Source organism: Lagopus leucura, unplaced genomic scaffold (assembly GCF_019238085.1).
Source record: "Lagopus leucura isolate 7727_CA_CO unplaced genomic scaffold, USGS_WTPT01 Super-Scaffold_100002, whole genome shotgun sequence".
In the NCBI taxonomy this organism is placed as follows: domain Eukaryota; kingdom Metazoa; phylum Chordata; class Aves; order Galliformes; family Phasianidae; genus Lagopus; species Lagopus leucura.
In genome coordinates this window covers 6,199,175-6,218,917 of record NW_024962263.1, presented here as the reverse complement: position 1 = coordinate 6,218,917, position 19,743 = coordinate 6,199,175, and the positions used below count along the sequence as shown (strand labels likewise).

General features: G+C 41.6%; 2 protein-coding genes across 3 annotated transcripts in view; one reads left to right on the top strand and one right to left on the bottom strand.

Annotated features, from left to right (window-relative positions):
* Positions 1 to 15,667, top strand: part of DTNBP1 (dystrobrevin binding protein 1) — a 60,679-nt gene extending 45,012 nt beyond the window's left edge. The window contains exons 8-10 of the mRNA XM_042869277.1: positions 10,227 to 10,382; positions 12,181 to 12,324; positions 14,765 to 15,667. Of these exons, the coding sequence (XP_042725211.1) occupies positions 10,227 to 10,382; positions 12,181 to 12,324; positions 14,765 to 15,012 (548 nt within the window). The 3' untranslated portion in view covers positions 15,013 to 15,667. The remainder of the gene's footprint in view (positions 1 to 10,226; positions 10,383 to 12,180; positions 12,325 to 14,764) is intronic.
* An 840-nt stretch (positions 15,668 to 16,507) lies between these two features.
* The window catches only part of JARID2 (jumonji and AT-rich interaction domain containing 2), a 203,343-nt gene continuing 200,107 nt past the window's right edge, over positions 16,508 to 19,743 (bottom strand). For both annotated transcript variants that reach the window (XM_042869275.1, XM_042869276.1), the window contains exon 18: positions 16,508 to 18,337. In XM_042869275.1, coding sequence (XP_042725209.1) covers positions 18,161 to 18,337 — 177 coding nt within the window. In that variant the 3' untranslated portion in view covers positions 16,508 to 18,160. The remainder of the gene's footprint in view (positions 18,338 to 19,743) is intronic.

Here is a 19,743-nt window from a genome sequence, read left to right as displayed (position 1 = left end):
ATTTCTCTTACAAATTGTATGATCAATGAATATACAGATGAAACAGTATATCCAGGAGTTCAGCTGATGCAGTTAATATACTAGAGTAGAAAAGAAGGACACTCACCCTACCCTGGGCTCACATGGTAAACTCCAGTGGAGTGAAGCTTCAGAAGAGAACGTTCCCTAGTGGCGGTCAGCTCTTAAATGGGTCTAGGAGAGGTGGGGCCTGGCTCCACTCCTGGCAGCACAGCTGAATTGCCTTCACCTGTGCTCCCATGGCTGACTCATTGCATGCCTAAGGTGATCAATGAGAGGTTCAGGCCGTGATTCAGCAGCCCCATACACAAATATATGTATTTCATCAGAAGAATTTATTCGTGCAGCGGAGCTCTTTAAAACCAGCCAATATTTTGCCAGATGAAGTTTTTGTCTGGGTTTCTTTTTCTGTTAAGATCTTTTATTTCTGAAATATGGACCGCTTAGTATTTTGTTCAAAATTAAATGGAGAAGCACATTGGATGGTTTCTAGTACCTGAAAACTGGAAGCTGAGAGGAAAGTCTAAAATGTTTAATTAAAGCTTGAAGTTCAATATCCTTTCTTTGGAATAGGCACACTGGAAATTACCTTTAGACAACTGACAGCCATTCTGGTTCTGCATTAACTAAATTGCTTTTCTCTTTCACTCAGGCTTTTTTTTTTTTTCTTTTTAAAAATAAACATTTTCAATGGAAAAAAAAGCACACCAGTGGGTATTTCTGACCTTACTGTATGATGCCCATTTTTTTCCTGAGCTTAATCTCAAAACTGTGACAGTAGTGGTATATTCTTAAAACGCTGCTGTATATGTTCAGCCTCGTTGTTTCTAAAGAGCTGAAAGGTAATCAATTTTGGGGTTGCCTGTCAACATTTTCTCTTGCCTGTAGCATATGGCACTGTTACATGTTCAATTTTAAAAAGAATGATTGCTGCCTTGTTTTGCATTTGAAAATAAATAGGGCTTTTCAAAGTAAGTTGCTCTGTTCTAACTGATGGCCTGTGGGTAATGAATGCAGGACCATGAGAATTCTAAAATTCCTCAAGTAGTAAAGCATCTCTAATAGCTGTGTCAGGAAGTTCCCCCTCTTTCATGTTACTTCCTAGGAACTGTTAGGATGTGCTGAGGTCTTTTTTCCTTCTTGTTCATCTCTAAGAATGAGGAAGGAGAAATAGCAGTAGCAGTATGAATCACTAGCGGTTTTCCTGCTTGTACTGTACAGAAATAGAGAAGGTAATACACTAAGTCAACAAGGAAAGATAAATACATGAAGTTATTGATATAACCAATGGCTTTCGATGTTCTTTAAAAAAATATATATTACTGCATATGAAATTTTGACACCTTAAGCAGGCATTGTGTGTGACGAAGAGTGATTTCATTGGCATTCCTGTAGTCCTGACAACTTGAAAGTTGAGGTTTAATTTGTAGGTTTTTTTTCCCTTGTTATGCTTAGCTTAAAATAGGAACAAATAGTGAAGAACAGAAGCTTTTTTTCTGTTTATTTCTTTTGTAGTTACTCTTTGGTCCTCTTGTATTGATTGAGCCTACTCCAAGGAGGTAGATGTGCATTTGCCTTTAGACAAAGCCCCACTTACATGTTAGAGCCAGGCCCTTGCATCCCTGACACTGACATAAATTCACTGCTGATATCTGGGAGCGCAGCAAGTCTCATAGGTTCTGTGCTTTCGGATCTCCAGTTCTGTGATAGCTCCAGATGAAAGAGGTCTGAATATTGAGAATGATCCCAGTTCTGATGGACAAAAGCATTTCATGTTACTTGCTTCACGTTTGTAGACAGATCTGTTATGAAATGTTGTTTACATAACACATACCAGATTCCCTATCATGTAGAAAAGATGAGGAAAAACAAATTCTTGTTCAAATGGTTGTGTATTTTTTTTTTATGAGGTAGGATTTTTTTTGTTTGTTTCTGATTAAGTCATTGCTTACGTTAACCTAAGATTTGTTCTGAAGTGTGCCTTAAAACTGGCCCTCTTCATGCCTGAAATACTTAACTATCTGCTGAAGTGAGTGGTCTGCAGTAATGCTAATGAATAGAAGGAAGATTTTCTGTTTCCAGTCTTATATGAAAATACGGCTACTGTGTCCATTGAAAACTGAAATTTGGATTTCAAGACTAAAACTCAGTGAAATGCCTCCATTTGTTTTCTAAAACACTGCTGTGATAAAGCTTCCACCTCTTAAGGGTTCCTCAGATGCATTCTCTTTTCATACCCATAAGTTACCACAGAGTAGAATGGAAAGGTTTGTCCTGAGAACTGTAACAAGGGATCTGCTAATGCTGAGGGATGTCTCTTTCCATCAGGCAGCCTCATCAGAGCAATTAATTCAACAGACCTATTCTGTGCGTAGGTAAAATAGAAAGCAAATTCTGATTTTTGCATAAACATTGCATAATCCAATGCAAATACATTTTTTTTCTTGATGTTTCCGTCCCGGAACAAATAAGATAATGTTATTTAATGTAATATAACATATTGAGACTGTGAACCCACATTGCGTTCCTTTTGGCCCTGAAGCTTGTAAAACTCATCCAGAGAGCTCTACAGCTCTCAGTGGAGAGGGAAACATAAACTTCAAGTTGAGATAAAAAAACTGGCTATTCTAAGAATGCAAAATGGAATGAAACTCTCATTTTCATTTTTCCTAGTAGAAAATGATAACAAAAACAAATTGCTCATCTTCAGTTTTGGGAGTCAGGAGATAGTTAAGCACTGACTGGTATTTCTGTGCTAGTCTGTACAGCTGATGGTGGTTATAGATTGGCTGAAAAACAACGTCACGAATGCAAGAGTTCGAGACTTGGTGTTGTTCTTAGGGACAAACAAAAGCCAGTACCTGCCAACTGATTTGCCATGTCGTGGAACCTACATTTTCAACATGTGCACAATGTGTAGTGACAGCAAAACAGTCTCTCATCCTTTATTTATAATGTCTGTGCAAGCATATAATTAGATCTAAAGGCAAATATCTGAGGTGTGCCAATGTTGAGATTAACACTACTGTTGGAGTAGCAGAAGCCATTTGCTTTAGTTTAAACCTTCTGGTTCCAAACTATGATGACTACCTTTTTGGAATGGAAAATAGCAATTAATCTGTTCAGCAGATCAGTTTGTACTCGGTAATGGGCTGCTGTTAGTCGCAGTTGGGATGTTTTCATGAACTTTCACAAGCCTGAACATAACATTGTGGTACTGTGGTTTCTGTTTTATGTACTTTGGGCTTAGATTTACTATTGATTAGTTTTTCCATTTGAAAATGAGTATTTTGAAGGGAGATGGAAAAAAACCAGTAATTAGAGAGTGTATAGAATAAATAACAGTATTCATGACAGTAGACTAGCACTGAGTCATTTGAACTGTTTGCAAGTACAATTTTTGTTAACAGTGGGATTTTTCTGTAGCATGTGGCAAGATTTTAAAGCCAGATTGGCTTGAGAAATAAATCAATACATAGTGAAGGTACATGTCAGGGTAATTCCTATTGAAAACAAACACTTGCCAGTTTACTAACAGAATTATTGTTCTTACAGTATGGTAAATGGTAGATTCATAGGGAGGCAGGAAAAACAGGCACATGAGCTCAGATGCTTGCTAGTTTGTTTACTGTGGAATTTCTGTATTAGTTCAGTTTAACACTTCTTTCACTGCTGTGAAATTGGACCAGGAGACTGAAAAATGTTAGATTGCAGATTTGTTAATCCAAAGCAAGTCAAGAACTCATTGCGAGGGTGGTGACACACTGGAACAGGTTGCCCAGTGGGGTTGTGAGCACCCCCTGCCTGGAAGCATTCAAGGCCAGGCTGGTTGGGGCTTTGAGCAACCTGGTCTAGAGGGAGGTGTCCCTGCCTATAGTAAGGAATTGGAACAAAATGATCTTAAAGGTCCCCTCCAGCCCAAACATTGTATGATTCTCTGATAAGAGTGGGCCTGGAGGAGATGAATTTGCTGCCTAAAGCTTTTGCTGTAACATTGCCGCCCTTCATGAGATGAGCACTTGAACATTGGAAGGCAGAAAAGTTTGGAAGCAAGTGCAGATAAATAAAGCAGTATGCTGTAGTACAGTGTATCCATTATGATTTTGGCTGCGGTTAAAGCCAATTTTAAAAATTCTGAGATTATTGATGGTAACCACATTTGCAAACATGAAATCTTGTCTGCACTTTATTTAAAAAAAAATATTGAGAAGCAGGCAAATGCACTTGGGTTTCAGAATGTTTTTATGAGAAATAAACTGGCCAAAAGGACTGGCCAAACTGCTGTTTCCGAGCTAGAGAGCATACAGGCATATATAGAGCATATAGTAGGCAGTATAGTAGCATATATAGTCGTATAGAGAGCATATAGTTGACATTGTCCTTTGTGCTGCTAGAGAACAGTTTACAGAGGAGTCCTCAACTGGATGTAGGATATTCTACTTGTTTTATTGCAAATGTATGGTTGGGCAAAGCAAGATATATGCTTCCACATGTAGGAAACCATCTTTAACTTCCTATTGTATACTTGATTGAAGCCCTAAATTAATCGTGTGTGTTGTATTAGCTGTTTAAAAATGAAAATAAGCCCAAGCCTTTGTTAAATGGGTGCGTTCTCTCCAGGTGTGTGCTCATCTGCAGTAGCAAGCTGCTGCTCTGCCCCCAGAAAGGCCACCTTAAGGCTTTGCAGTGTAGGGGAGAGCAAAGAAACAGTAAAATAAATGCAAATGCAATAACTTTTTGCTTGGCTGACCTGATCTTAATACTATCAAACGCTTAATACTCTTCTCACACCATGTGAGTGAGGCATATGGTTATAAAGAAGACAGTGTGATTATTTTTCTTAGTTCTAGATGCAAGTACATTTTTAGAACCCGGTTCATGCTGTTAGGTAGAGTGTATTTTTAGGATGTCTTAATTATAATGATCACCCGCAGCCAAATAAGGTTTGGGGTTACGTGGAAACCTTCTCCCAAGCAGCTTCCTGTCATGTTGGTTGGAAGCTGCTCTTTCCTCCAGGTGCTGTTCCAATACCTGGAATCCTGACACATGCGTGCAATTGCTTTCAGTAGTTTGTTCTGGTATTTATTTAGGCTGATTCTGTATTTTTGGAGGTTCTCAAGTAGGCCATTTGTTTGTTTAGAAGGAGTTTTCGAGGTAAGCCAACTTACTGAAACTGCTCGTTAGGAAACATAATTCCTCTGCTCTGGTGAGACCTCTGCTTTCCTTCTTGGCTGGATTATTTCTGGGCTAATTAGTAATTTTGCTTTCAGATGCAATCTGTAAAAAAACAAGTTAAATATTCTCAAGGAATGCAATTGATTTTATTGACTGATATTTTAATAACATTAATTTTATTAACCTTGGTTTTAGTAAAATCTTTCTTGATGAAAATGCGGGATATTCAGAGAATAAATCTTATGCAGAGCTATGAGTATTTTTTCCAGCAGAGATGGTTTTCTACAATTTTGCTTACTGCAGCAACATGCAATGTCACTGAGTTCTAGTGAAAACCTGACTTCACTGTCAAGTGAGCTGGAGCTTAATTTTTGCTTTGTAGTCATTTGAATATGCACTTGAAATAGAAAGTCTTTACTTTGCAAATAAGTTGTTGAATCTGAGTTTTAAAAGAATTATCTCTTGTAGTTTTCATTTATTTTAGTTTCATTCCTACATGGATCAGAGATTTTCATGCCTATATCTCATTTTCCAAATTTTGCCAACACTTTTCCCACCACTTTTTAGCAAACTACAGAGCAAGAGTGATCTGGTGAGCTTCCTCCCTCACGTTGTCAAAATGTTTCCTAAATTCCATCACGAACAATTTAAACATTTTTGAGAAAACCTGTATTCTTTGAGGCACTCCAGCATCTTCTCTTGTTTTTCTCTTGCACTGAAGGGGTAAATAATGAGACAGCTGTAAGCATAAGTTACCAAACTGGGGGATGACTCAGAACAACAATAGTAGGACAGAAGAACTGAGAGGCTCAGCAGGTACAAGTGCAGTGCTGTGCTCCTGGGCAAGAGGAGCAGCTCTGCAGAAAAGGCCCTGGGGGGATGTGGAAGGCAGCAAGCTGGGTGTCAGCAGCAGACAAGGCAGCAAGAGAGGCCACAGCATCCTAGTCTGCGGGAGCAGGAGCACAGCCAGCAGATCAGGGAAGGGATTTTTCTGCCCTGGTGGGTGCTTATTAGGCCTCGTAAGGTGTCAAGTTCAGTTCTGCCCATACATCCACCACCCAGTGCTGAAGAAACATCAAAAACCTGGGGTGTGTTCAGTGAAGAGCTGCTTGAAACCATAATGCGGTTACGGACAGCAAGAATCCCTAGGAAGAATGCTTGCATACATTTTGTGGTCTGGTTGAAAGAGTCTACAAAAAACATGAACTGCAGAAAGGAAAAAAGAGCATTTAGACTAAGCTCCAGTTTTTGTTGGTGGGAAGGTTCAACCCCTACTGCCACACCACCAACATTCACCTCTGATGTTGTTGGCCAACATAATAACATAGGGGACATTACTTCCAGAGCAGCCCTTGTATTTGGACAGCTTGACATCTTTCATTTTCATCTGAGGTCTAAGGGATGTATTGGCAATCTACAAAAACTTTTAAATGCTGCTTTTTTGTAGTTGTTCTCCCAGTTTGCTTTCTTTGTGGACATCTTATTCAGGATATCTGTTGTGTGTAACAGGGAAATGTCTTACATTAAAGTAAAAAAGAGTCCTTAGCTGGTGGCTGGGTAAACCCTTAGCTACAGCAGCAGGAATTCTGATTTGTAGCAGGTCAGTAAGTCATGCGAATGCTGTCAGAAAAGAGTTCCCTTTACACTTGAGCTATGTGGTTGTAAGCTATTGTAATTTGTTCCTTTGGAGTCTGCACTTCCTAGGCTCTGCTTCAAGCGTTTATGTTTTGCCAGCAGACAAGGTCAGCACAAAGGTCACAGACACCAAGTTAAAAAGTGCATTTATCTTTAGTTAAGTTTAAAGCAATGAGATAATAAATGAAACGATACAGCAAGAATAAAACAGAGCAAGGCAATGCACCTAACCATTACTACATGAGGATAGCGATTACACAAGATGCATCGCCAGCTGCCCAAATACTTTACCATCATCCAGACGATGCTCAGGTTGTAGTGAGGATTTGGAGAGCCTGGGAGGTCCTATGCTGTGTGTCCACTCATAGATGAGGTTTCCAACTTCGCTACAAGAGGGTCCAGCTTTTACATTGTTAAATAAAGAAGTTTATGTGGCTGTTAGGTGGAACTGTCTGATTTAGTTCTCCCTTTTGGATTCCACCTCAAGCCTGGCCAGGGCTCAAGGAGGAACCAAGGAAGTTTATGTACTAGTAGGCCTTGCTTCTGAACAAGGAAAGGTTGATACGTTCTCATAATGCTTTGTCTAAGCTACATCCTTTGCCCAAGATACGTATTCCACTAATGATTGGATATTGATGATATAAATAATGCTGTGTTGTGAGATTCGTCTAGAGGTCAACTTTGGTTCGAGGCCTTAGCACTCCAACTTAAGATATGGCTTTTTCTTTTCCTCCAGAATAAGAGTCTGTTTGTAAATAAAAATATGAAGTCATTTAGAATTGTTATATTCAAATCTATTTGAATCTCATCAAAGATCTGAGGTCTGTTCCTGGGGATGGGGCGGACACCATGAGCTCCCAGTTCTTAAGAAACATTTTGCTTCTGCATAGCTGCTCTCTCACAGAAAGCCATAGGTGGCTCAGAGCTGCGACTGGCCTCTGCGTGGGTCATAGTGATGAGTCCCACAAATCTGCAGCTGTCTGCAAGCCGGTGTTTGCTCTGTAGTCTGCCTTCCTTCCCTGGTGCTCAGTGGTGGAGCAATTGCTGGTTCCAAGGTACAATCACAGAGGAATTAAAAATGAGATAGTATTTTATGTGTGTCAAGCCCCAGTGATGTCTGAAAGAGGTCACATTGGCCATGAACAGTGTATGAGTGTGTATGGATGGTGCTTGTGTCTTCTCTTTTGGTGCTGGGTCTATTGGGTGTATTATAAAGCACGAACCCTGCTCTTGCATAATGGGAAATGTAATTCTGAATAGCTTTGTGGGAAAAAAAAAACAAAACAGAAAACCCACCACTAACAAAAACCTCCCCGCATGTTTTCTGTTGTTCAGGTGTGATGTTTGCTTTTGCTTAGCCCAGCGGCAGCACTTCTTACCATTTATCACATTGTCAGCACACAGGCAGCCCTTAGCCTTTAGCTTTGGCCAGGACAACGGTGGGAGTACACAGTACATCTCAGGGAGAAGGCAAAAGCTGAGAGCCTTGGTGCGAGGGAAGTTGTACCATTCTCATGTGTTGCTTGGATACTGCCTCTCTTCTGGGGTTAAAAATACCCTGATGTACCCAGATAGCGTGCAGAACTGTCAGATTGTATTACGAGACAGACAGGACGTTTCTGCTGCCGGTGGGAGCCGCTGGCTTTTATTATTACAATTGAATAACATTTCTGCATCATCCGCAGAGTCATTAATAATTGCCTATCGTGCAGGGTCGCAGTAGAGGAGCAATGTATCCCCAGATCGCTCCGGGGAATGTAGAATCATTGTACGCAACTGCGTAATTGATGATAAAGATGGGTTGACTTAAAGGAAAATGCTTTCCTTGTAAAATACTGATGTTTTACTACCAAAATTCCTGCTAACGAAAAGATCTCAGCTTATTTACCGATGGTTTAATGGCTGTTTGGTTTGTCGGTCTGGTTTTATAGCTCCTTTTGGCAACTATTGCAGCTTCTGTGTGTGAACTGTGACCGTGATGCAGCAACAGAGGGAATTACTGCGCTCTGATGTTTTTGCCCAGTGCAGTGAACCACCTTTTGCATTGTGACAGTAATCTCCGTAATGGTGGATGCTCCTAATGAATTCCACGTTCTGAAATATCATTAATGTAGCATTTTCCCTGGAGCACTGATGCAGTGCTCACCCTAGTCAACCTTATGCCCTTTCAGAGTTTGCCTGTATGGGTGCCACGTTCTGGCTGCATCTGTGGGATGCATGGAAGCCAGGATTTGTACCTGGCTGTTTATGGAGCTCTCCCTGGTGAGCAGAGCAGCTCTGTGCCACTCCTGCCCTTTCCATCAGCCACTCCACAGCGAATTCTGCTCCTTCTTGTGAGCAGAGAGTTTGTGAGAGCACATTGGAAACACGGAGAGAGAGCTCTGAGAGGAACATTTTCAGTTTTTGTATTTCTCCCCAAAGGCAGATCTGCTAAAGCACGTTTTGATAGGCTGGAGTTTGTACTCCAGTAGCTAAGATCTTATTCTGGAAAATGTTACTCTTCACCAAACATAACGATTTGTTTCTTCGTATGTCCTCTGGCCCTTCAGTGACTCCTGTAGGGCAAAACAGAAGGCAGGAGATCTTCCATTGATAGTCAGGCTAGTATTGGTTTCTCCACAGAAGGATGGAGCTGCTAGAGGCCAGCATTAGATACATGTAAGCAAATCTGGCTGTCGCTGTGTGTCTGTACAAAAGCTGCCCCTTTCTCTTTGCTAGAGTATTAGGAACTCATGGCAACTGGTTCTGCTTCTTTGGTGTCAGTGTCATCATCCTCTGGCACCATCATTGCTGCTGTATACAGAGGAGACTCTGTATTGACATTAATGACCGTGCGATGCTGGCATTGAAAACAGTACTAATTCTGTACGTCACGTCAGCCCAAGCAGCTCCTCTACACTGCACCTAGGATACATTTCAGCTTCTCTTCTCAGCCTGTCTGGGGGCTGACAGAACTAGAACATCTCACACAGATATGCACACACCTGTGTATGTGTACTTCTGTGTTCAGAGATGTGCTGAAACTTCCCAGTTAAAGTATTTTTTCCTGTGTGTGTGTAACATATATACAATAGCAGAAGATCAGCATTAACCAGTTCTGACATCCTGAGTATTGGTAGATGGTGTTTTCAGGTTCACACGGTTCAAGAAATCTGCGTGTTGCCTCCATGTAGTTATGATATCACTTCAATGTTAAGACCACGCTGCGTGATATAGTATTCTTATTGTCAGCTTCAAAATATAGCTGCAAAGCACAGAAATGTCCTTTTATGACAGCCTCTGTTAACAGTCTGTAGTAACAGTCTGTCGCTATTGAACTTAATCTTGGCTTTGAAATCCCAGGAGGCTGGGGGACATGCACATGACTGATTTGTTTGTTTTCTTTGCTTTATGCTCAGCTGAGCTGGATGCTGAACATGCACAGAAGGTTCTGGACATGGAGCACACCCAGCAGATGAAGCTGAAGGAACGTCAGAAATTCTTTGAAGAAGCCTTCCAGCAGGACATGGAGCAATACCTTTCTACAGGATACTTGCAGATAGCAGAGAGACGAGGCAAGTTTTGAAATACTTCAGGTGTGATCCACAAACTCGCAGCTTAGAGAATGTTGATTAAGGGTCACAGCCAGCGATGGGTACTTACAGCTGAAGCAGTGCAATGCCTAAATTCTTCCTTGGGGAAGCTGAAAATTTAGATAAGCTTTTGAAACAACCTTTGGGTCCCAGAGAAACTAGATGCTTGATAAAGTCAGTCTGCTTATTTGAGAAAACGCAAAGTGCTGAGGCACTTCTGGAATGGTGCTCTTCCTTACAGCTCATGAGTGCACCCATATCTCTGAAGATATGGGTGGAGGTGGGCACCTCTGTCACGATGCTGAAGTCTGGCATAATCACCTGGTAGAAAGGGCCTCAGAATGTTTCCAAAGATGCAGGCAAAGCTCAGTGTAGTCTTTCAAAAACAGTTCCCAGATGGCAGCTTCTTATGCTGCCTATGAAATCTCCAGAGTATGTGATCAGGATACAGGAAATGTAGATGCAGCTTTCTCCTTGTTATAGATGACTCAGGTCTGGCATCTCCCAGCTAGTTAAAGGACAAGAATGCTGTAGACTACAGACAGTTCTGTGTGGGAAGCATCCATCTGTTGGGCCAAAATGTTTGTAGGACAGGAAAGAAAGCAGGAGATAAATCATTCATGTAGCAGGAAAAACATGGAAGCTCTGTCCATTCTTCAGGAGCAGATCTGCTGTCATTTGTAATGCTGGAGCAGGGAACACAGTCCAGGATTTCAGTTTCTCTGCACAAATGCTATAAATGCCAACCTGCAGCATGCTCTAGATTGTCTGGGAAAAATTGAGATTGCATGTCCTAGGTTTTGTGTGGTTTATATATGCCTATATGTGTGTATATATATAATCCATTATGCTAAAAGTCAATGGGCACTGCTACTAGTGCTCCCACAGCTGACCCATTGCTTGTCTCAGGTGGTCAATCAGAGGTTCAGGCTGTGACTCAGCAGTTCCCATACATACAGTATGTATAGAAGAAGAACACTATGATACAATTTTATTTCAGTTCACGTATGAAGGCTTTAATAGAGTAATTGTTCCACTTAGATAAACTTTTAAAGTGCTAATTATATTTGTGAATACACATGCAGCCAAAAGACTTAAATCTTGAGTACCCCTGAAAAGTCTTATTCTGTGTTTGTATGCTTTATTGTTCAAGGAAGAAGATGCTTATCCAGGCATTTAATTCCCCTGTGAATAGTCAGTTTTATACTGACAGTAAGAAGTAGAATCTTGAGGTGTTAATGCTGTGAAATCCCCATGCCTGGAGAGATATTGGGCATCAGATGTTGTGCACACTGCTGCCACTTATTAGACTGAATTGATAGAATGAGGAAGAATGGCTGCTCCGTTAACATTAATCCTCATTTCTAGTTTCCATGTCCCCATCCATTGATGCCTAGAGATTGTGTGCTCAAACTTGGGTTTTGATCTAAAAACACTTGGCTGAGGCAAGCGGGAAGGAGTGCTGCAAAATGGAAACTTGCAGTGTTTGTCCCTGAGCCTCACCTGAGAGCATTTCTGAAGCTATTGCTGCAAGCACTGTTGCTATAAATGTTTTGTTTTGCAAAAGCTGTAATGGATTTTTAGTTTCACAACGAAGGTTGCACAGAGTTCTTGGATTCGGGCTGAGATTGCTGCCCAGCAGTTATCTGCTGCCCGCGCTCCTTCCATATCTGGTTTAATTGTTACTGATGTGTACAATTATAGCAGCAATTAAAGCCTTATAGGTAATAACATCATGTCACTGATGGCCAGTTTGCTCACTGCGCTATTTTTACTACAGAACCAATTGGCAGTATGTCTTCCATGGAAGTGAATGTGGACATGCTGGAACAGATGGACCTAATGGACATGTCTGACCAAGAAGCACTCGATGTCTTTTTAAACTCAGGAAGCGAGGACAATAATATGCTTTCTCCCATGCTGGGTATGCTCCTAGTACTGACAAAGCAATTAATCACAAGAATTGCTCTCGTTTGTAATGGATGATGTTATCTCATAAAACATTGCATAGATTGAATGTTTTTCACTGGTGTTTTTCAGGATGTTTGTATTGAGTTGCAACACAGGAGAGCTTGCTGCAGAGCTGTGTGGTGTTTCTGGCCTGTCGCTCTCATTGCCTGCTTACTGCAGCTTAATGTCTTGTCTCTTAAGATACGGACAGGGGATGTGCTGCATAGAGCTTCCTGCTGCCTTTTTACTGATAAAAAGTTGATAGGGGATGCTGTAACGAATGTGACTACCAAAGGTTTTTATATTTCATTGCAAAAACTGCATTCAGATGGCTGATTTTCGATAGACATCCAGTTCATACATTGGTTGAGTTAATCACTGTTTGAGTGTGTGCAGATTCCAGAAGTCAGGGCCGTTCCCCATGCTGGTTCTGGCAGATGTTGGCTCAGGGGCTCTGGGTCTTCCTGTCTCATCAACAGACAGTATGACTGCATTAGTGAGGAAATGCAGACCCTGCTGCATTCTGCATTCTGCCTAAGCTGATTTAAAATGTATCAGCCTTCAAAATAACTGTGATCGTTTTGTATTGTGATACAAGTGTCACGGTGTGTACAGTGTATGTTTATTTGCTGCATACCTGTGCATACACACCTTAATGTAATGTGCTAGTGTGTGGTGCTCTGTAGCCCTCAGTTGTAACGCAGAGGTAGAATGGGCAGCCTTGCTCCTCTACAGCTGTTGCTCTTACATTGTCTTGAGAACCCTGTTTTGTGACTCCAGATGACTCATTTCGCTCTGAATCAGAAGGGATTTGTTTGCTTCTATTGCCTCCGGATGTTTCTACAGTGGTTTGCCAGTTACAGTTCAGCTCAGTTACTTGCTGGGACTGAGGTCCATTGTAGGGCAATGTAGTATGAGCTGCTCTGCATCTGACCTTGAGCAGGGCTGAGGTGGTGTGGTCAGCTCATTTCTACCCACACCCTCTTGAAACGTTTATTTAAAAAAATTCTTACCTAAGAGTACTGTGTTCTCACTGTGGTTCCTCAGTGCTGAAGCTGTGTGACCTGACAGTTTCTAAGTATAAAGCAAAAAGGGATTTATTTGGCAGATCATATAAAAAGAGAGCTTAGATTTTTCTGTTTTTCCTTACTTACTGCCAGGAAATGTCCAGAGGAGGATGTAAGGTAGCATTAGAGAACGAACTCTCAAACTGCAAGCAGACACCGTTGCACTGAATTTGCTTAGACATCTTTTTGCATAGCATAGAGGGAGCGCAGTCTTAAAATCCCACTCCCAGTTCCTTGAGCTATAATGCAACTTTACAAAAGGAGTTCTGCCGTGCTGTAGTGCAAGGCAGAGTGTTATAGAATCACAGAATTATTGAGGCTGGAAAGACTACTAAGATCACCTGGTTCAACCATCAGCTCATGCCTGTGACCTCTCTAGACCATGTCACTCGGTGTGACATCTACCCTTTTCTTCGAAACCTCCAGGGATGGTGACTCCACCGCCTCCCTGGGCAGCTTCTTCCAATGTCTCACCACTCTTTTGGAGAAGAAATTTTTTTCTAACATCCAACCTCTACCTTTCTTGATGCAACTTGAGGCCATTCCCTCTCATTCTATTGCTGTTACCTGGGAGAAGATGCCAACAGCCCCCCACCTCACCACAGCCTCCCTTCAGGTAGTTGTAGAAAGTGATGAGGTCTCTCCTGAGCCTCCTCTTCTCCAGACTGAACAATCCCAGCTCCCTCAGCTGCTCCCCATAATTCTTGTGCTCCAGACCCCTTGCAGCTTTGTTGCCCTTCTCTGGACACGCTCCAGGGCCTCAATGTCTTTCTTGTAGTGAGGGGCCCAAAGCCAAACACAGTACCTGAGGTGCTTCTGTATCTTTGTTTTTAGTCAAATCTGGAGATTGTTTTTATTGTCTGCCTTCCAGGTTTTTGTGGTTTCGATCGTGGGTTTTTTGTTGTTCTGTTTTCCACTTATTTTTTGCGTGTCATTCTGTTGGACAGGTATTTTTGGAGGGTTTTCCTGTTGGTGATGATTCTCAGCACGTGCTATAGCCTGAGTTAGGAAGGTTAATGGTCCTGGCTAACAGGCAAACTGGATGTAAGTTATGACAATGCTCCTTCCCTCTTCTAAAACTCAAACTCGAGTACTAAAATACTGGAACGAGCGAGAGACGTGCACCATCAGAAACGTTTCAAAAATCAACCTGCAGCTTGTATTTGAGAGCAGTGTCAGAAAAGCCAAGAGGCAGCTTTGTGTCTTGGGAGGTTTCTTTAGCATCAAAAGGAGCAGAGGAGCCTGAGTGCAACTCATAAGCCAACTCTGAGCTCTGCTAACACGGTGACTTCTCATTGCATTGCTGAGCCACAGCTTATTTCTTCTTGTTGTTTTTCCACCTGTAAGGGCCTGACTCCAGCACCTATGTGAATGAGATCAGTCTTCAGGTTCCGAGCCAGTCCGAATTACGCCACAAACTGTCTTCGCTGTCATCCACCTGCACTGATTCTGCCAGCCAAGAGGCGAGCGAAGGAGAATCTCCGGTCGTTCAGTCTGATGAAGAGGAGGTTCAAGTGGACACTGCTCTTGCTGCTGTCACTGAAAGAAAGGGTGCTTCAGATGTTAGTGATGAAAGTGACTCTCAAACTATTTGAATCTTAAAACCATATCCTTTAAGAATGACTTCTGAATGAATGAACAAATGAATGAGGAGCTTGCCTGTGTCACAATTTGCTAACCGATCCAAACAGCCAGACCTTTTTACTAGTACTACATGCAGCCTTTTCACAGAATTGCCAGTCAGGTGGAGGTTGGTTTTTAACAATAAAAATATGCCTAAAGCACACACACTTTAACAGTAGTCTTGGGGCTCAGGGGAGCAGTGAAACTTTTGTATATACTATGTATAAAAGAAGTAAAGGGGAAAGATAAAAGTTACTACGACCGCTAACCTTTAAACGGCTGATTGGGAATCTTTCCATTTGATGTATAATGCTGACCCCAAATTGTTCCCTGCATGTTTTCAGCTGCTGCACCTGAAGGTTTAAGATCCAAACCAAAATGGAAAGCTATTTTCTACTCTTTGCTACCTACTGTCTGCCTACCGCTTTTGTCTACTGATGCAGCAGCACTTACTATCTCACACTTCTTATTCAGGACCGACTTAGTTATCGTAGGTGTTAAGGAAAAAAGAGAAATTCAAAGGAGGAGAGGTGCGTATGGAAGTGTTATACTCCTCGTGGAGCAGATACCGTAGCATTGTGTAAGCTTACTCCTCTTTCGACATAAAATAAAGTATTTCTATCCCAACCATGTCTTTCACTTGATTGCCCAAAGTACTTTCTCCATGACAGCATACAGAGGAGGCTAATGCAGCAATCAGAAAAACTGGTTATTTATCCTGAGCACCAGTGGAATTTACTTTTCCATGGTAACATCTGTGTGACTGCACTGAGGCAAGCCAGCAATTTCAGGGAAATAAAGCTGAATAAATTACTATAAATGAAGTGCATACGTTGTACAAGATTTAAGATGTATGGTCGTCATCTTAATTCCCTCATGTTTTTTTTTTGCAGTCGTTTTCTCTGCACTTGTGGTCTGGACCTAACTCCTGTTTCTTGTCAAGTCTCGCGCTCTGTTTGCAGGGATCTGCTCTCCTTTGAGAAGCTTCCCGGCTCCCGCTCTTCACGTGCTGAGGGAAGGGATGTAATCAGAAGCGGCGTAAGTAAAAGGAGGAGCTGTGCTGCAGATCTTCCCAAGACCCCGGCAGTTAGTGGTGGGCACTGAGGGAGATGAGAGATGAGAGAGAGCCACTGGGAGAAGGCTGCTTTCCTTCAGGGTTCGCTGTGTCTCCGTCCCCTGACCTGCAGGACATGTTGGCTAGGAGCTCGCTACCTACCAGCAGAAATAATCCCTCCTTAGCATTCAATGAGGCCGCTGTCGAAAAGAAAGCTTTCTTGGAGGAGCTCGCTTCACTCACTCACTTTCCAGAAGACAGACAAAATGTCCAAAAAAGTTTTGTTTTTTTATTAAACCTCGTAGTACAAACCTGGAAAGTAAACAAAAAACTGGCAATAAACAACATGAAGTCTTTCCTTACAAGGAAAGAGAGCAGAGCAGCGCTAATAAATTAAATGTCAAACTGTAAGCCATAGTCAGAAGTTTACTGTCAAGAGGGAAAAAGTACACAGCAAGGCCATAAAAACCAGACAACCACATTTGAAAACACTTGACTCTGTTTATGTTATTGTTAAATATTCCAAAACAGTTCAGTCTTCTGCAACAACAACCAACAAATCGTAGTATAGGACTTTCCTGACAGTCACCACTGGCAAGCTCAGTGCAATATGGGTAGCTACGGTATCGCTGAATTCAATTACGAAACAAAACAGTTTGTGAAAACATTTTCCCTTTTTTATTCCACACATACTGTACACACAACCAGAAAAGGGCAACAGCTACTCCATTATTATTTTTTGTTGTTGTTCAGTGATGTAAGCAGCACTTATAAATGTTACAAGAAAAACCCTGTAAGCATCCAATCCAACCGATGAAGAAAGTGAAACGTAAGGCTTTTCTTCATCTCGTCTCCTCGCCGCCCCTCCCCCCACCCCAAGAAAAGGCTCAAGTATTTAAAAAAATTTACAGGCATATGTACAAAAGGTGTGATTTTTTGTTACAACATGAAGAGAAAAAAGAGACAAGATGAAAGCAAATGCATTTTCACATTCAAAAGAAATACGCAGACCTGCTAGTGGCTCTAAACGTGATCGCGTCATGAAACGAATCCGAAACAAAAATTAATGCTCGACGGTGCAAAGGTGTGAAACACAGCAGTGGAATGGAAATGGAATGTTAAAAAGATTGCACGTCTATGACAAAAGAAGCACTTATGGCTTCAATCACTTTATTTTTTTTTTTCTTTTCTTTTTTTTTTTTTTTCTTTAAGGATGCTATTGAAGGGTTTTTGATAAAGTAGCCAACAGCACCAAAAAATAACAGAATGGATTTCCTAATGAAATCAGGCACAGTTTTCCCTCACGTGACTCCTCAAGGCAGGCAGTCTTTTTTCCTCCTTTTTTTTTTATTTTTATTTTTTATTTTTTATTTTTTTTTTATTATTTATTTTCCCCCTCAAAACAGATGCATAGTGATGTGCTGGTAAAAGAGAACATACTCCAACTCTCCTCCTTTTGCCTACAGTTAGGAAACAAAGTCCATCTTCAGCTGCCATAACCTCCCAAAGAAAGTGTGTATTCTCCAATTTAAAAAATTACAAAACTCCGCTTGCTGTGACAGAATAAAAGACAGCCAAAGTAAAGCAATTTCTTTCAAGTTTTTTTTTTTCTTTTTGTTTTTTTTTTAGTCTCCCATCCCTTTTCGCTCTAGAAAAATCTGCTCACATGACTGGAGAACAAATTAGAAAACACATCCAACTTTAACCTAGTCAAAAAAAATGGGTTAAAAGCCTTTTTTCACAGTTACCAAAAAGGCTCTTTATTTTCTCAGCCATGGGGACAATACAAATTAATATTTATCAGCCCCTCTCGCCGCTTTTAAAACAGTGAACGTACGGCAGTTTAAAAAAATCAGACTGCTGTATCTATCTATCCTAAGTACAAAAAAAAAAAATTCAACAGTTTAATGCTAAAACAAAATTAGTTCTCTAAAACCAGAAGAAAATCTTCTTTAGAGCTAGTGCAAAGACAGCTTGTATTCTACAGCAAGTACTCCAAACTATGGTATAATAATTACAAAAAATATATATAAATTGACAAAATGAGAGTGTTGGCATCTTCAGGATTAACTTGAAGCACTTTTGGATGAACTGGAGGATGAAAGCCTGGATGATGGCACGTCGACTGTCGCTCTCTTCCGAGGTCCTCTTTTTGGTGTGGGCTTGCTGATACAGTTCTCAATGCTGCCATTTTTACCAGATACTTTTCCACAGATTTGATTGACCAGACTGATTATTTGTTCCTGTTCAGGAAGTGTGAAAAGAAGACACAAGTGAGCATCCTTCCTTTTTCCGGGTGCTTCTGTCTGTTAGAGCGGTGCAGCGCCGTCCTTTGGCTGACGGCACCGAAGCAGGGGGAAACAGCTGCTGCTTTGCTAACTAACTGCACAGCAGCCCATACAACCACATGCTACTATTTCACAGGTGGGCTTTGGCTAACAAGCACTGCATGATACCTAGAGTGGTGCCTGTGCTGTAGTTTCCTGGCTCTGAATATAAAGATGGGTGACAGGACTGTGCCGGGCTGAGCTCTGGGCTGCACAGATACAGCTCAGCAGAGCCAAAACTTTGCTGCAGATGCAACTTGAAACCACTGCTGAACAAAGCAATAAACACCATGAACTTAAATCTGCAGGTGACAATGCTTGCAGGTGACAATCTGCTCTTTACTGAATATCTATTTAAAACTTCACGAGAAAGTCCTGCTTTTCCCTATCGACATTGTTGTCATTTGTTACAGGATGCTATTTTGCTTTACTGCTTTGTAGGATCTCTGCATGCCCCAAGTGCTCCAGGCCAGTGCTTGGTGCCACACAGGGAAAGGGCTACAGGTCCGTGGCTCTGCAGTAAGAATGAGGAAGTCCCTGAACAGCACAGCTCAGTGCCTGCGCTGCATCACCGCTCCTGCTCTCACTGCAGTCAGTAGTTCAGTGAAATCTGGGGGGGGGGGGGATGGACCCCTCCTGGCAGGAATCTTAAGAAGTTGGTTGTGAGCAAAGCGCAGCTAACAGTGAAATAGGTTTAACAGATGGCATCTGACGTGCAGGCTCTCTCTCTTTCCCTATTCACAGCTCTCAAAAAAATTATGTAACATCTACCAGGCATACACTGAGTATCCTTCAGAAGCACCGAAATTGAGAGAGTCTTTTCACTGGGGGAAGAAATATTACCCAGTACTGAAGGAGAGATTTTTCCTTTCCCACTGCAGCCCCAAATCCCTACTTTGTAATTATAAAACCAGTCATTACTTTATGTGGTGCTGATTAAGAGTGGCTTTGAAAACCTCAACAGAGTTATCAGTTCTGTGAAGACCCGGGATGTAAGAGCCTAAATAAGCTCAAGAATTAGAGAAATACATTTAAATTTCTGAGGAGTCTCCTGGCGCTCCTCAGTGTATTTACCATGTTACAAAGCCAGTTTCTCTGTTGCCTGGACATCCTGGACTGTACCTGTTTGTAGCTACAGCACCTGATAGCGCAGTGGAGCCCACAGTGAAAACCAAAGCCAGGCAGAATGGCACAACTTCTCCAAACCTTCTGGTTTTTTTTCCCCTCTGGACCTCTTTGCACATCAGAAGCTGCTGAGACACCTGCCTCAGAGCTGCTTGTATCAGCACTGCTCTCAAAGAGCCAATTTTGTAAATTCTCCC